Genomic DNA, 12,377 nt, shown 5'->3' with positions numbered 1-12,377 from the left:
GCTTGTGGCAGAGTGTAGCAGCTGTACTGAGTAAGGGTAAAAGGGAGGCAGCGCTGCAGTGCCGGGGGGTCACCCAGGCCTGCTGCTGCCACCTCCCTGCGCGGGCCCAGGGGCTGCTGAGGGCAGCAGGGCCCGATTTGGAGGGACGGTGGCAGTTTCCATGGCCGACACTGAGGAAACTCTGTGCCTGTGTATGCGTGTGTGTGTGAAGGGAGGCAGCTGCTGCGTGTGAGGCAGAGAGAGAAGGGAGCTGGCTGCCCTTTGTGTGTGTGTGTGTGTGTGTATGTGTGAAGGGAGCCGAGTGTGTGAGGAGCTGGTCTGTGTGCGGGGTCTGTGAGGGAAGCCTGTGTGTGTGGGGGGAGCGAGTGTGTGAGTGTGTGTGTGAGGGAAGCCTGTGTGGGTGTGTGAGTGTGTGTGTGTGTGGGAGCTGGTGTGGGACTGTGTGAGGGAAGCCTGTGTGAGTGTGTGTGTGGGGGGAGCTGGTGTGTGTGAGTGTGTGTGTGAGGGAAGTCGATGCGTGTGAGAGAAGCCGGTGAGCGCGACTGTGCGGGGCGGGGGCCGCTGACGAGAGGCGGCAGGTGCTGACCCCCCCTCCGCGGTGCCCGAGCTCCCCCCGGCAGGGGGCGGCCCCGCGCCGGGCCTGCCCCGCCCCTCCCCGCCCGCGGCCGGGGGCTCGCTCACCCCGCGGGCGGAGCAGCCGGCGCGGGCCCGGGGCCGGGATCCTCCTCCCGCTCCCTACGCGCCGCTCCGACGTCAGGCGCGGGAGCGGGCGGCAGCGCCCAGCGCCGCCGTTGCCAGAGACTCGGCGGCCGCCGGACGGGGCGGACGTCGGGGCGGTGTCTCCCGGCGCGGTGACTCCCGGCGCGGCCCGGCTCCCGGCAGCGGGGTGGAGAGCAGGGCGCTATGGCCGACGTGTTCCCGGGCACCGAGCCCGGCGCGGCCCCGGACGCGGCGCGGCGCTTCGCTCGCAAGGGGGCCCTGAGGCAGAAGAACGTGCACGAGGTGAAGGAGCACAAATTCATCGCGCGCTTCTTCAAGCAGCCCACCTTCTGCAGCCACTGCACCGACTTCATCTGGTGAGACACCCCGGGACAGCCTTCCTCCCACACACACCCACCGGCGGCCCCTCGCCTCCGCCCGGGCCCGCTCAGCTGTGGGGGATCCCCCCTCCGGGGGCAGCAGCCGTGCCCGGGCTCCGCTGAGCGGCCGTCCCCCCCCTCCCACCCGCCGGTTCCCCGGTGCCGCCGTGTCGGTGGGCGGCTGCCCCCGGCCTCTTCCCGCAGGGTCGGGCAGGTGAGCCCCGGTGGGGCAGAGCCATGTCGCCTCGCTGCCCCCGGCTCTGTCGCATCCCCCTCCAGGGTGGCTGTTCGCGGCCGCCGCTGCTCCGAGGGGCCCCTGCCCGAGTCTGGGCGCACCCCGGTCTCGGGGCGGGGGGAGCCCCTGGACTTGCCGGCGTTCGGGGGGCAGCGCTGGCCAATGCCGCAGAGATCGGCTGGGGCCGAGGACCCACGCTGGGGACATCGCTTCCCAAATCATCCAGATTTGTATTTCCTCGCCTCTCGTTCCCCCCGACCCGGGCTCTGCTTGCCTTGGCTGACTTCACCCGCGAAGCCCCCTTCTCTGTGCCCTTCCCGTAGCGGAGGGGAGCCCAGCCAGCGCTACAGCTGCTGCAGCACAAGCGGAGGGTTTTCTGTTTCAGGTTGGGGCTGTTGCTGTGTGGCACAACTTCGGTAGCCCTGCCTTTAACTTTGTGCTGGGTGCCTGCTTTATTTCCTCCTGCTGCAGAGGGAGGGCAGGGAGATTGGGAAAACACAATGACACTGCTGCTACATTAGGTGTTTAGGAAAGGGAGGTGTGGTTTTTTTTTTTAAGAGAAGGGTTCCTGCTAGAGAGAGGGGAGGAAGGGAGGAAAACTTCCTACCAACACCCTCATTACTCAGCTGTTAGGGAAAAAATACACCTCTGCGTTCCGCCGTGCCCTCCCCTGGGCAGGCCGAGCCGCTCGGCCCTCCGCACCCGCCGGGCTCCGCGCTGCCCCGCACCCTGCGCGCTCCCCAGCCCCGCGGTGCGAGTGGGCGGCTGGAGGCTGCTGGCTCCTGCCCTGCGCCCTCGGCGGGTGAGGCAAGAGCAGCGGGTGTGGAGCCGGCGTTTGGGAGCGTGTTTTGTACATTCAGCGAGTGTGCAACATAAACAACTTGGGCTTCCTCTGCTTTACCTGAGCCGTGGCTGAGCTTCAGCCTTGCTCTGCTGCTGAAGTTTTCACTGCGGGTTTCCTTGCTGAAAACGAGCGCTGTGATTTATTTTAGCCGAAGTTGTAAATGATGTCGAGGGGTCTGCACCCAGCTGGCTCTGTGTCTGTGGCAGGTGTCTTGCTCTTTTTGTGTGTGTTTATGCATCTGGGCACAGAGCTTTGCCTGCCGCCTTCAGTTTTCTTCTGTTTGCGTGCTGAAGAAAAGACTGAGATTGCTACAGAAATAATGGAAATATATTTCCAGAGTAAGGAAGGAAAGGAAGGAAAACTGAGATGGTAGACTGCAGAAGGAACAAGGAGAAGCAAGTCAACTTTTTGAGTGTTTTTTTTTTTCTTTTTAAATTATTTTTTCTATTTGAAAAAAAAAATTGTGAAGTTGTAAAAGTGAGAGACCTTCAGAAACTGCTTCAAAGTTAATCTAAACCAGAATGAATTGGGAGGTGTGAAAAAACACTGCAGGGTTACTCTTGGACTGTGTTTGTGCCTGTAAGTAGCACAATTAAAAATCAAAGTGAAGCACTGTCCTGAGATGACAGGCTGGATTTGAAAGTGAAAGGGTGTCCTGTAGCTGACAGGCAGGCGGCAAGAGGAGCTGTGCTCTTCTGTCTTGTCTTGCTACTGAGTCTAAGGAAGCTCATAATATTCATCAGGTGAGCAGCTGACAACTCAGACTTTTGTTTCTTTTCCTCATTTGAAGATGGGCAACTCTTGAATAAACATCATAGACCATAAAAAGTGCTTCATCCATTTCCAAAATGACATGTGGCAATTAACATATGTTTTAAGGAATAAAGAGTAGTAAATACAACCTTTCAATAAACTATGTAAATAGATTTTTTTTTTTTTCCAGGTAATATTTACCGAAATAGTTTAGTACCTCCTTATCTTCTTAAACAACTTTCACCTGTCTGCTTTGTTTCTGAAGTGTTGATATTTTTTTAAAGACCTTTTACTTAAAATACATTGTAACTGATCCAGGAGTGGAGCGGACTGCAGCTGGTTAGTGTGTGGGTTCGGCTCAAACACTGAAGGATGGCTATACTTTTAGAGTACATAGTACAGGAATGTTCTTGACAAATAAGTCTGTTTAAAAGGATGAAAAATTATCTAAAGTCTGTTTCGTGTTCTCAGTCCTGCTGTCAGCTTTCCTGCAATTGCATTTGCACCCTTCCAGTACGTGCTTTTTGCTTTTGTGATAACAGCAGCAGAATGACAGTATAGTACAGTCACATGTGCTGCAAAGTAAACACACAATTTTGTATTTCTTCTGGTTTTCTCAGAGGCCTACTTGTCACAGGGCCTACTTGTAACAATAACAGGTACTTTTGCATAGAAATTTACAGAAATGCTCGAAGCTTGTGTAATTTCAGTTTCCAATTAGCAGCATACTAAAGGTTTTGTCTCTTCTCTAAATAAATAAATAAGTGGGAAAATTGTTGATATAATTTTTTAAAAAACATTTCCACAAAGTTGATAATTTAACTTCATGTAGTCAATTGCGTGCAGCCTACTGGCTAGTTTCTGCAGTTCATGGCTTTGGTTCATTTGTCTTTGAGTATAAGCAGCTCTGGCTTTCCAGATGAAAAACATTCTGCAAAGAGAGAAAACGCAGAGAAATGTTTCCAGGGAGGATACTCAAAACATTTATTTTTGTGGAAAGGGCATGTTGAATGTTTAAAGATAAACAAATAAATAAGACCAACAACAGTACAGCTTGCCAGAGGTGTAATATACATTGGAACTCTGGGTACCACGTACAAGGCTTGTGTGTCACTGTATTCATTGGTGAGGTGTTACCCGCACATTTGTGTTTTGTTATGGAAATGAAGCAAGGAAGCTGGAAGAACAGTGTGAAACCAGTGGGCCTGTCCTCTCATTTCTATTGAAACAAGCAAGACCTTTAACCTGCCTCCTTTTCATACAACAAATGACTGGTATCTAGCTGAGGCACATAACAGCATCAGCATGAAATCCTAAATTTTGGATGAAAAACTAAGTCTGGTTTGTTTTACACGCCTCTGCTAGGACTTGGAATATTTTACATTGCTGTAAAGTATACATGTGGCATTCAATGAGTTGAAATGTTATGCAGTAATCACAGATGATGATAATTGTAGATCCAAAATAGCTTGTAAAATAATAATAATAAAAAAATTGTTGCCAGAAGCTGAAATTACATAGCTGGTGACAGCCATTGTTCTCTGCTTTGAAATGGGTGGGCTGTTCTGTGTTGTATGTTTCAAAATCTGTTGCTGTCTTAGCAAAATCTGAAGTAATTTAATATGAAGCTATTTTTATGTTGTTATAGATCATTGAGAAGAAATTATAACTAAACATACTAAGACAGATTTTTTTCTTCTTTTTTATACAGGGGATTTGGGAAACAAGGATTTCAGTGCCAAGGTAAGCCCCAAATGCTTTGTTGGCTAGAGCACATTGTTGCATCTTACCTAGAAGCCAGCCAAAACTTGCCTGCAGCAAGAAGGAAACAAGCCTGGAAAAACTAAGCAAGCATCTCTGCCTATGCAAATTCTAAAGGAAAACAATTATTCAACTAAATAACTATTGGTATTTATATCATATACATTGAACAATCAAGTAATTGTTCATACTGTAATAACACAAAAAGTGGGTTTTTTTAAATCCATTCACAGCAAATGTCACATAATCTGCATGTAGTGCAGCTTCTAACTTTTCATGAAAATAATCTGTGCAATTTAGCTTTTGCAGAGACCATTTTTCACATCAGAAGCTCTTGTCTGTGTGGGCGTTTTGGAAAATGGATTCACTTTTTAGTCATATGGCTTCTTTTCATAACCCCAACTCCCTGTTTTTAATTTTCCTACACTGTATGTTTAGGAGGACCTTTGGTTTGAACTACATTTTAGGACAGACAGCGTTTTTCTGTCTTATGTAATACTCAATTACAAAAAAATCCACCCCTACAGAACCACTGATTTAATATATTCTGCTAACCTTGAGAAATTGAAATCTGCTATGGTGGAAAATAACTATATACATGAAAGCCAGAGCATGATATGCTGTGTTCTCACATATTCTGTATTTTTGCCAAATTCTTATCATTATTCAACATTTAATCATAAAATAACCACACCCCAGTATTGTTATTTTTTTCTATGTCATATGTTTACCTAATTAGGATGAGGCTTTTTGTTGTCCTTTCTCTTCCCCCACCTTCTTCCCTATCATTTCACCTGTAGATGTACGTTGTGTACTCATTAGCTAGCCTTTCAGTTGTTTCCTTCATTACATTTTTTAATGGTTATTTGCTAATGCTTTAGAGCATATTTGACTATCCTGAATGTTGCTTTTACTTAGTAGTTGGTGAATTTATGGATTCTGTGGTATTTTTGTAAAAGTTGTTAGTTGATTCCGCTCGAGATTAAACCTCTGAGAAACTGAATGTAAAAGAATGATGCCTTTTAAAGATGTTGCAATGAATATTTTTCTTTCTGCAAGTAGTAACTGGCAGAGAGACACATATAGTGAAAATGTTACATGCCTTATTAAGATAAGAGGGCAACCATGATTTTACTATGGATCTTGCATACAAATTCCTCTATGTCCCAAGTAGTTAATACTAAATTCTGTAGATATCTTCCAGTTTTTTGCTACTTGTCGCATCCAGAGCGGTGCTGTAGATCAATGCGTAGTCCTCAGTCGGTGGTGGAATCCCATTCAGGATAGCTCAGTGGTTCCTAGTTAAGGAATTATTTGGATGTTCATTAGAAATTTCCATTGGTGTAGAGAAAATAACTGGGGCTGCATTTAAATTATAGTTACCTATCTTAAGCTTTGCAGTTTGTACAGTGTCAGCTCTCTGCCATCTTCCAGCGAGGCAGCTAGTGGCTCAAACTGGCTGCGATCCACAGATCCAGTTTGGATTGGCAGTTCATTTCCAGTATTCTGTGGCCAGAATTCCTTCTACTGTAGTAATTCTAGTTAACTAGGAATAGTTTTGTCTGATGAGGACTAATCTTTATAAAGCTAGCTAAAAATGTGAATTCAGTCTCCTCTTCCCTCCAAATGCCATGCATGAACACAACCAAGAGTAAAAGCAGTAGAGCAGCTTGATTTATTTTTAAATGCTTCAGAAGTGATACTTTTCAGGAATCTAAATATGTTCAAACCTGACTTTTGTCTGCATCAGAGCAAGATTCTGCAGTTTCTCTTTGGTGGAGGCTGTTGTAGTCAATGTTCTGGTCTGTATTCTTATACAAAGACATATTCAAATTTCAGGTAGTTTGTAGCAAGTTATTGTTGGCGCAATAATAAGTTTCAGTAGTGGGTGGTTTTTCTGTCATTAAATTTGATTGTAATCAAAATCAAAGAGTTCGTACTTTTGGGATAAGAATCTTGAAAATAAAACTTCCATGATAAAGGTAAGCACCTGAATAAAATTTTTTCAGTTCAGCTTTCTGATGCTTCCATCTAAAAAGTCACCAACTAAAGCTGGAAAGACAAATTAGTGATCAAAATTAGTGAGAACATGAAGAATTTTTTTTAAGTGTGAAACTAGAAGGTAGGTTGCAAAAAACCTTCTCATTTCTTTAATTAAGCAACTGCCTTTACAGAGGAGAATGACAAATGAAGAATAAAATGGAAATTTCAGTATGACATGAGGGAAAGGAAAGAATATTACGGTGACAGCTCCTAGTATAACTATAGTTCTTGGTCCGTCAGAGTTTCCATTATAAGAAACTTTTTTAGCTCTGTTTTCAAGAGTGTTGTAAAATCTCCTGCTAGACAGAAACTTGATGTCAGGCAGGTTTCAGAGTTCGGCGGTTTTATTATTTCCAAAGTTGTTTCAAATTCCTCTGGCTTTCGTTACCAAAGGGAAGAGGAAAGGTCCGTAATAGTAACACATCAAACTCAAACGATGCTTCTACTCTTAAGAAACTGGAATTATTCTATGAATATTTTTGTTAGTAATTCTTTAATTAAACAAAAGTGCTGACTTAGTGTTTATATAGTATGAAACATTGCAACTAACACAGTATGTGTTTATATATTTTTAAAGCCTCCTTTAAAAAAGTGTCACAAAATGCAGTTCTAGGTTTATTTTTAAGAGATGCCCTCAAAAGAAAGGATTTTTATTTTATGTGTAAATTTAAATGTTAATGCTATACTGTAATGATCTTTTTTGGACCATTAATATCTTTTTTAATTGGGCTTGCTTTGAACCTTGAAACATGTTTTTAATTGTGTGTAATCATTTTTGTTTTCTGATTTCAATGCCTATGTTCCTGCTGTAGCGTTCAGCTACAGCATTACGTAAAAACATTTAAATGAGCTCTTTGGAATTGAAGAGAAATATTTTCATTTATTTCATTGAAAATCTTTGCAAGATTTTTTTTTTTCCTTATTTTTGTGGGATCCCTATGACTTTGCAGAAGACAATAAATTCAATTTTGGTATGGCTTTTAATGCCCTTAATGTGGCAGAAGTTCAGGGTGCAATTGCATTATTACCACGCAAATGCTTAGCAAGAGACAGTCCACATCCGAAGTGGTTTGTCTTTCTCAATGCATGTATTCTAGTGTGGCTGGCTACTGTATACACGGGCAAACAGATACTCAGAATGGCTACCTAGGGTTACAACTGTGAGTTGTGATATGTTATTTCATGGAGAGGCTGCAGAATTCTGTTGAGTTATCAGAAAGAAGTTTTTCAGAGAAAGGGTTCAGGGTCAAAAAGTAGCAGTGGAAAAAGTCTGGGCCTGTCTCTGGTAAAGTGTGAATTTGAAAATGAACTTGAAAGAGTTCAGCTGGATTCACTTTCTTCTAAGGAATATGTTTTTACTGCCTCCTGTTATTAGGAAGCGTTTTGCTGTTTGAAATTTGTGGTTTATTGTTGATTTATACAAACATGAACTATTCTAAAATACTGTGCTTTTGAAACAGGATTTCTTATTATGCTGTTGTGTTTTTGCTGCTTTCTGTTGGTTGTCTTTGTAGGAGTGAAAACATGATGGTAAGATTATCTAAGGGAGTTATGGCTTTGTTTTCGTTTCCTACATTGTCAAGCAGGACAGCAAGCTGTCTGTAATACTGAAAGCTTTTCTCTGACGTGCACCTGGAAATGCTGTAAGAGGAATGTGAAAAATGAAATAGTCTAAACCGTTTGTCAGTCTGCCACAGTATGAAAGTTCCTCTTTTAAGAAAGCAGGCTTTAAATTAAGCAAGCTTTTAAGTTACATTTTGGCTTCATCATTCTTGTGATATGTGCTGTTATACTCTGAGTATAACCTGAATCTGTTCCTTTCTGTTTGATTTGTAAGAAAAGCTTTTCTGGTGAACAGAGCACAACAAACAGTGCTTCACTCAGATGTTAAGAATGCGTGTTGAAGAACGTGTATTTATGTATGTTTAGAGGTTGTTTTAAGTTCAGCACTGGAGGCTCAGCAAGTTCCTTGAGGTGAAAATATTTTTAGTTACAGTAATATAAATGTGATCAACTCGTGTTCCTGATCAAGTGCCTGTTGTTAATTCTCTCCTAAATGGTCAAAGTTTGTGATTATTAACTGCAAGTTTTCCCTCTTACATGGTTTCTGCAGGGTCTACTGAGGTGCAATATCCTGCTATAATTCAGCTTTGAAATACGTTTGGCTTAAGGATAATAACTAGCTAAGGAAGAGTTTCATGTTTGTTTTCTAATTTACATATAAAAATTAGAGGAATCAGTTAAAGCAGATTACTATGTTTAGCTCACCTGTGCAACTATTGCACTCTTTCCACTTTTTTCCCCCCTATCTTCCCTCAATTTATTTTCAGTCTATTTTTTTCCTGAATGCTGAATTTTATCTTAAGCAGGTGTGGTAAGCTTTTTGGAACAGCTTGTGTCATGCTAGGTATACTTCCGAGCACTGCTGGTTCTGGGCTAGTTAGACATCTCCAGTAACTCCTTCACTAAAAATGGAAATGGTTGGATTTTATTATTTTGTTATTCTTTTTTACTCTCCTTACAAATGTCACAACATTGGCACATTAAACCAGCACTTCATTTCCTCTGCTTTGTTTATCTTTTATCTGCTAGTTCTTGACCTCTTTTCTACAATGCAAAGACCAAAGAATCCACGGATGCCTCCTCCTTTTTAAATCTTGTATTTTCATTAAAAATGTTGTATTAAGGGTCTGTAGAGAGGTGGTCGAGAAACTGAACCCCTGAAACGTGGACTGTGTGGGTGTCTATTTCTTAGCACTGTTTTCCTCTACAAATCTGTTCCTGTTAGAGCGCTACTTGATGATGTAGACACATTGGTTATGTTGTCAGCAATTGTTTCCTGTGCGGGGAAGGGGATGTGTTGTCTCTGAGCATCATTGCGCTGTAGAAAGGACAATAGGGCATCTTTGTCAGAAGAGAGGAGGTACGTGTATCCATGTTTGTGAGGATTCTCTGTTGCTACAATCATGTACATCACAAAAAATTATATCAAATAGATGCCCAATACACAATTCACTAAATATACAATTCACTCAGAACATGACAGTAAAATAGAGAAATATGCCATTGTACCTTTGTCTTTCTAGAAATTTTCCTTGGTGATATTGTGCTCATCAAAACTGGAACATAATTAAACCTTATCTTGCAGCAAAAGTTTTTTTCTTCTATTACATTTCAAGGGCAAAACATTTTCACCCTTCCCACACTTCTAACATGTTAAGTTTTGTGTTGTTTACTTGACTCAGTTAGATATCCCAGCAGTGTGTTCCAGTTAAAAGAAACTGCCTGTTCCAGTGCCCTGGATGTAATTCTGTGAAGCTCTTCAGCTTCTAATTAAACATGTGGGAGTGATAGCTCATTCCGAGTTGACAGATAAACCAGTTTGAGTCCTGGGCAAGATAAAGTTTGGCATATTCTTTATTTTCCCCTCTACTTTGGTGTAATACTGCACATCAACTGCTGATACACAGCCACACATGGTGTTAATTTGGTACAAGATTTTTGCAGATCTAAGTGACATGCCATAAGCAGAATTTAATGAAATGTTGGGAAGAAAGTTGCAGAAAGATGAAGAAAACAGATTTCCCTGTTGGGATGCATTGATAATTAGTTCTTTTATGTTTGTTTGTGTGGGTTGTTTCTCTTTAGGGTGAAAGGTAAAAATAATAAGTTATTTAATAAATACTTCAGGCTCAGTTCTTCAGCTTTTACATCTGCAGTAGAAAGCATAAAAGTCTAAGAGTAAAGCACTCTCTTGTGTATAATTAATATCAGGAACTACCCTTTCAGTGTTTTTAAATTCTTGTAGATGCTGAACGTTAGAATTCTGATTTCAACAGTGCTTGTTGAAGACTTGTAGAGGCTGGGAGTGCTTGGGAGTTGGTTATCAGCTGTTAATTTTTCAGTTGCAGCTATTTATGAATACTGCCTTCCATAAATGTGATTCATAACAGTTACCTTGCAAGTCAGGCAACTGAACACATGTGTATGTATCTTTCTGTGGATTTCATTGTCACTTACTCTGATCTCTTAATTATAATTTGATTTACGTGAAGTTTTTTGGCTCCATTCTGCAATTACGTAACTTAGACTATGAGGTACTGCATAGTACACATAGGCCTTCTTTTCAGAATATCTTCCAGTGACTTCATGTAGATTTTGAAATCACATTACTGTCTTCATTAACTAAAATCTTTTCATCAAATGAGCTTTATTAGAAGTATGGCACATTCAAGGCTTTATTTACCTTGTGTAATAATTGTCAAGGTGTTGTCTTTTTTTCTTTTTGCTAAGAAAATTGCCTATATTCAGAAAACAAAACTGTAATTTTTAACTCGAGTTGCAGCCATAGCCCTTTTTTTTTATAGCTTCAATCAAAATAATTGTATAAAGCTATTAATATTGTATACATTGCAAGCATTTGCATGTGGATAAATGAAGCTTGTAATTGCATTTGGAAGTTGCAATTTTTATTCTGGAGAAAAACTTTATGAAGATTGTGTTTCTGAAAATTAGATTTCCCCCCCCCAATGATCCTTAAAAGGCTAGCATAATGAATATTGGTACCAATTTCAGTAACCATTTTCAAATTTTAAATCTACAAGAATCAGATGTTTAGAAATTGGGGTTCTGTATGCTTGGGTTTCAAACCCACTCATAATGTACATGAGTGTGTCTACTTAGTATATGTTAAAAAAGGATTAGTGACTCAAAAAAAGTGGATTAGATGCTGTCCTTACTTATTTTGCTATTAAATGTGGGAGAAGTACATACTACAAGGTACAGACTGAAGGTAGGAATTCTAATTTTGAAGAGTGATGAACTTCATTCCCAATGTAACTCTCTTTCCAAAGCACAGATATTTCACTCTTCATTTTAATTTAAAATTAATAGCATTTTTAACTTCTCTGGAATGTGTGCTAAATGTGTTAGTTTAGTTCCTCAGTAAACAAAACATTATTCATGTACGGGAATAAGTTGGAAGAATAGTTTATCATCTTCTTTCAACTTCTAGCTGTGTTGGGTTTTTGTTTTGTTTTTCACTCACCGGGACACCAGCCAGAATCCACTTCAAAGTATTCTTGTTCTCAAGAAATTGGTCATTAATATTAAAAAAAGTGAATCTTTCTGTTCTGGCAAAGAGTGCAGAAAGAAGCCTTATCTTATGGAAAGCTATTGTGTATGTTAGTGTTTTAGTGGGTTGATTTTAAAACTTCGTTTCCTAAGATATTATTGTTAGTAGCCATGATCTGCATTCTTATCGCTTTTCTTTGCAGATAAGCTGAAACAAACTTTTGAAAAGTGCAAAACAATCCCCTTCATAATTGCTTTTGCTTGCTAAAGTCTCTGCAGTGTCATTCCACTTCCGTATCCCACTGCATGCATTTCCATGGCAGCTTCTGATTCTCTGGGTGAAGTGTTACCTAGTGCCTGTTCTTTGGTACCTATTACCCGAACTAGTTTCCCATTTTTTGCACTCAAGCTTTGAGCCACGGCGAATTTTTGTGTGTCTGAAGATGACGACATCCTGCTAGTTGATGACAGGTTCTGGGCATCTCTATTCTCTCCTGTTCCAGAAATTTATAAAATAAATGGATTTCAACCTACCAATTTCCTACATTTATTTGACTCAGAGGAATTGTTAAAAACCAATCATGTTACA

The 12,377-nt window shown here is 41.6% G+C and overlaps 1 protein-coding gene across 4 annotated transcripts in view; it reads left to right on the top strand.

The window, feature by feature from the left end:
• The first annotated feature begins 768 nt into the window (after nucleotides 1-768).
• Nucleotides 769-12,377, top strand: part of PRKCA (protein kinase C alpha) — a 144,744-nt gene continuing 133,135 nt past the window's right edge. For all 4 annotated transcript variants that reach the window (XM_068413027.1, XM_068413025.1, XM_068413026.1 and 1 more), the window contains exons 1-2: nucleotides 769-1,076; nucleotides 4,623-4,654. In XM_068413027.1, coding sequence (XP_068269128.1) covers nucleotides 904-1,076; nucleotides 4,623-4,654 — 205 coding nt within the window. In that variant the 5' untranslated portion in view covers nucleotides 769-903. The remainder of the gene's footprint in view (nucleotides 1,077-4,622; nucleotides 4,655-12,377) is intronic.

Source organism: Nyctibius grandis, chromosome 15 (genome assembly GCF_013368605.1).
Source record: "Nyctibius grandis isolate bNycGra1 chromosome 15, bNycGra1.pri, whole genome shotgun sequence".
Classification (NCBI taxonomy): Eukaryota; Metazoa; Chordata; class Aves; order Nyctibiiformes; family Nyctibiidae; genus Nyctibius; species Nyctibius grandis.
The sequence above is the reverse complement of the archived record's forward strand: the minus strand, read 5'-3'. Positions and strand labels throughout refer to the sequence as shown.